Source organism: Thalia democratica, chromosome 7 (genome assembly GCF_965202585.1).
Source record: "Thalia democratica chromosome 7, ktThaDemo2.hap1.1, whole genome shotgun sequence".
Taxonomy (NCBI): domain Eukaryota; kingdom Metazoa; phylum Chordata; class Thaliacea; order Salpida; family Salpidae; genus Thalia; species Thalia democratica.
Genome location: NC_139171.1, coordinates 14,412,335 through 14,416,365, shown reverse-complemented (window position 1 = coordinate 14,416,365; position 4,031 = coordinate 14,412,335). Strand labels below are relative to the sequence as shown.

At 25.2% G+C, this 4,031-nt stretch overlaps 1 protein-coding gene across 1 annotated transcript; it reads left to right on the top strand.

The window, feature by feature from the left end:
* Positions 1-681: 681 nt before the first annotated feature.
* Positions 682-3,819, top strand: LOC145841124 (uncharacterized). The gene is made up of 3 exons (XM_082948495.1): positions 682-738; positions 3,160-3,319; positions 3,647-3,819. Exons 1-3 carry the CDS (start codon positions 682-684, stop codon positions 3,817-3,819), a joined length of 390 nt encoding a protein of 129 aa, XP_082804621.1.
* The last annotated feature ends 212 nt before the right edge of the window (positions 3,820-4,031 follow it).

Here is a 4,031-nt window from a genome sequence, read left to right as displayed (position 1 = left end):
ATTCCAAGTAAGTAAAACTTAATAGAATTATACATTTTTTAGTACATTCCTATTAGATTTAAATCTTATGTCAAAGCTTTGACTACATTTGAAATGTTTTCTAAAGTATGATGCTTTTTATATTTTAGTGTTTGATATGTTGTTAAACATAAAATATAACCACCAAAAATCATGCCTATAGTTATGAGTAGTATAAATTACGTTCGATTATCATTAAGTTCTGAGTTTTTTTATATAACAATAGAATAAGATTATGTTAAGTATATTTAATTAAATTAAGTTAAATTGTAGTGTAAACAAGTGTAGTCTGTTTAAAATATCATTATTTATATTATTAATTGAAACTTAATTATTAATATAGATTATAAATTAATATCACAATGTATAAATCAAGAAGCTATTAATTGTTATTAACTTATTTATTGTAATTATTTTTATAATTAATATTTTTATTTTAGACATAATTTCCATATGAGATTTTTTAGCCTAAAAATAGAATTAAAAAACAATATTAAATTTTGTGCTATAAAATTACTATATTAGACTTGTTTTTGTAAAAAACTATTTGTTTTACTTCATTAAAAACAACTGCAATTCAGTTACTGTTAGCAAAAATAATTGCAAATACTTAACTAAAACAGTATTATTTTTACTTAGATATAAAATAAAATATAATAAGCAATGGACAGTTTATCAAGAAATACAGCTGGTTCAGTTTTGATTGCATGGAGAAGTGAGGTATGTAAATCATAAAATTATAAGCACCTTGTTCTTTATATATAGAAAATTGTACAATGACTAACAAAATTTTTTTAAGTATATTATAAAACTTATTATAAGTAAAGCTTGGGACTTCTTTGCATTTATGTATCGCACATTTTGTATGTTTCTAAATTTAAGATTATTTCTAGCAAACTTATAAAATGTGAGATATGTATATGCTAAGTTAGGTTTGCATATCTTCAGAATAAAAAAAACACTAAGGCTACTATAAAGCTCGGCTTGTTTATTTTCTAAATTTAGAACAATTATTTTTGTTTTAAGTATTTGGTTATGCTATTTAAACTAGTTACCCAATTAATTCAAACTTTAAGGTCTATTTGCTAACAAGTTTATTTTGCTAATAACAATACCTGTAAAAAAAATATTTGCTTTCTATAAGGCTTAAATTAATATAAAACTTATTTTATTCATGACAATTATTTAAGAAGTAAAAATTAGATTAAAGGTTCTGAACGTTATAGAAGCATAAATTAAACCTAAAATTATAAAATTATAAAATAAGTAAATCTTCATTTAAAACATATAAGCTTTCTTAGTAAGTTCAAAATCAAACAGACTAATTAAAAATTATTTAGGTCACATAGTTTTATTGCCTTTTTAAGGGTCACAAAATTGTTTTAATTAATACCCCTTTCGAGAAACAAAAAAAAATGGTAGCCCCTTCGACAAGATTTCTTAAAAAACTTTATAAAGTACACTTTAACATTTTCTTCTTTTACTTTTCACCACCTTTTTCAGAATAACTAGATAAAATTTCAAATTTTAGCCTCATGGCTTCCCCTTTTACTGCTTATGGCCCATTACATTTCTAAAACTTTCCTATAATATTTAGAATAAGTTCTAAAATTATCGTTAAATACACCTAAAATCTGTTTTTTTTTCTATTTTTAGCGTCAACTCACAAATACTTAATATAAGGACTTATTATGGCCTTTGTGATTCTCTTTAGGCCTTTTACTGCTAGTGTTTCCTTAAATTTTCAGTCTAAGTTATATAATTAGTCTAAATATTACTACCTGCTAGTCTTAAATTTTAACTTCCCTACTTAAACTAAACTAAAATCGGAAAAACTTTAAAATATCATACAATTTTTAACTACTTATATAACAAAAATTTTATGACCTACAAGATCTAAATAAACTTTTACCCGTCTAGATCCGTACCCCGATCTTGTTTCAAAATAAGTTCATGCTGAATCTCGATCCGAATCTTATCTTTTAAATTAAGACCCAACAAGATCCAGATCTTATTAAACAGGATAGGGCCGGATCCGTCCTTTATTTAAAATTCTGATACGATCAGATTCTATATGTTCTACATATTTTTTAGCTATTTAACTTGAGCCCAAGAATATATATCGTAAGTTGTATGTTTTCGTAATATTCATTAACTTTAAATAACTTTCCTGTAACCTCTAGTGTTACTTAATTAATTTTTGTGTAAAAAGTAATGTAACTTTTGAAACTAAAACGAGCCTAAGACCTCTTTTTCGCTTTTTATCATGACTCAAAAATATCTAGTGTAAGTTTTATCATTTTCAGTGTTATATATTATAATTTTAAAAACTTCCTTAAAATCGCCTTAAAGCGTTTTTGTTTTTTAATATGAGCTTACGAATATTAAGTTTAAGTTTCATGTTTATTAGTAACATTTAAAGTAAATTTCAAAATCGTAATATCTATAGTGACTTTAGAAAATTTCCCGTAGTATTTAGTGAAAGTTTTAAAACAACCTTAAAATACGTCTAAGAATTTTTTTTGATCTTTATTATTGTAATACAATAAATTTAGAATAAGTTTTGAAACTTTCAAGTATGTCTTTTACTTGTTTTAGTAGAAGAAACTAAAACGAATAAGGTATTTTCATTAACCTAACGGATGGATAAAATTAGGATTTAACCAAACTTGGTTAAAACTATCAAAAGTTGATCCGGCTGTATCTGGATATACTTTAAGATTAATATCCGATTGGATCCGGATCCGAAACGGTATTATCCGACCGGACCTGAGTACAAATACTAGGATTCAGTTGATAACTAAAGATATTGTATGAAACTAGCTATTGATACTGCCTGCTAAAAGACCACTGCTACATTAAATTTTGAAGGTTTTCTCATATGCTAAAGCTATGTAACTAAAAGTAGTTTAAAATTATTTTATTGAATAACTTTTAAATGTTAAGTTATATTTACTTAATGTATACATATTCACATGCTGTTATGCTTAGATTTAATGTGTATGTTAAACTACTTTACTTAAAATAGTAGTATTAGATCATACTTTAATACATAAGTTTGATTATTTGAAGTTTGTATATTTTTTTTCATTTAAAAATGATTTTTACTTTCTTCCATTAAATAGTATAAAATCTTTTTAGCTACGTTTGGACAGTTTCGAACAAAATGTTGAAAGGATATATCAAACTTGGGAAAGTTTATTTCAAGAAATCAGAAACATCTTTGATATTGAAAGGTTTCAAAGGATTATTGATCAAAACAAATGGAACTTAAACACTGATTTTTACATCAAGAAACGATGTCTGAAAAAATATACACTTCAAATAGATGCAGAACTGAATGAGAACACTAAACGCCTGAAAATTTTACAAAAGCAACGCTTTACGTCAAACATGACAAAGGAACAAGCTATAATTCGACAAACTCATAAGCTTTAATTTATTGAAGGAAATCGTACAAACATTGAGCAAGCTGAAATAAATCTAAAGACGATTCAAGACAAGTTTTATCAAAAATTAAATGAAATAAATAGTCGTCTTCGAAACTTTGTTTTAAATCAACAACCAAATGTTATTCAATAACAAGGCTTATCTAATGAAACAATAAAAACATTCGATCTTTTTACAGCCGATGAGTCACTTGTTGGTGATCAATGTAGTATTTGTATGGAAGACATAGATGTTGGTAGAAAATTGAGACGTCTCACTTGCGATGGTCAGCATTATTTTAGTCAGGAATGCATTGAAGGATGGTTTGCTAAACACAACACTTGCCCTTTATGTAGGCATAAGTTTGATTAAAATTATTTTTACAACTATAAACGTTTTGTGTTTCAAAAAGTTGTCATTGAAGTTCATTGCTGTCTAAAAATTTTAACAATATTCTAACATCTTTGAATAAATTAGATGATAAAATAACTTAATTGCGTATGTTTTATTTTTTACAAAATGATTTTTTATACTTATGTTTTCTAAAGTCAAATGTTTGTAAACTTGAACATTCTATATTTTTT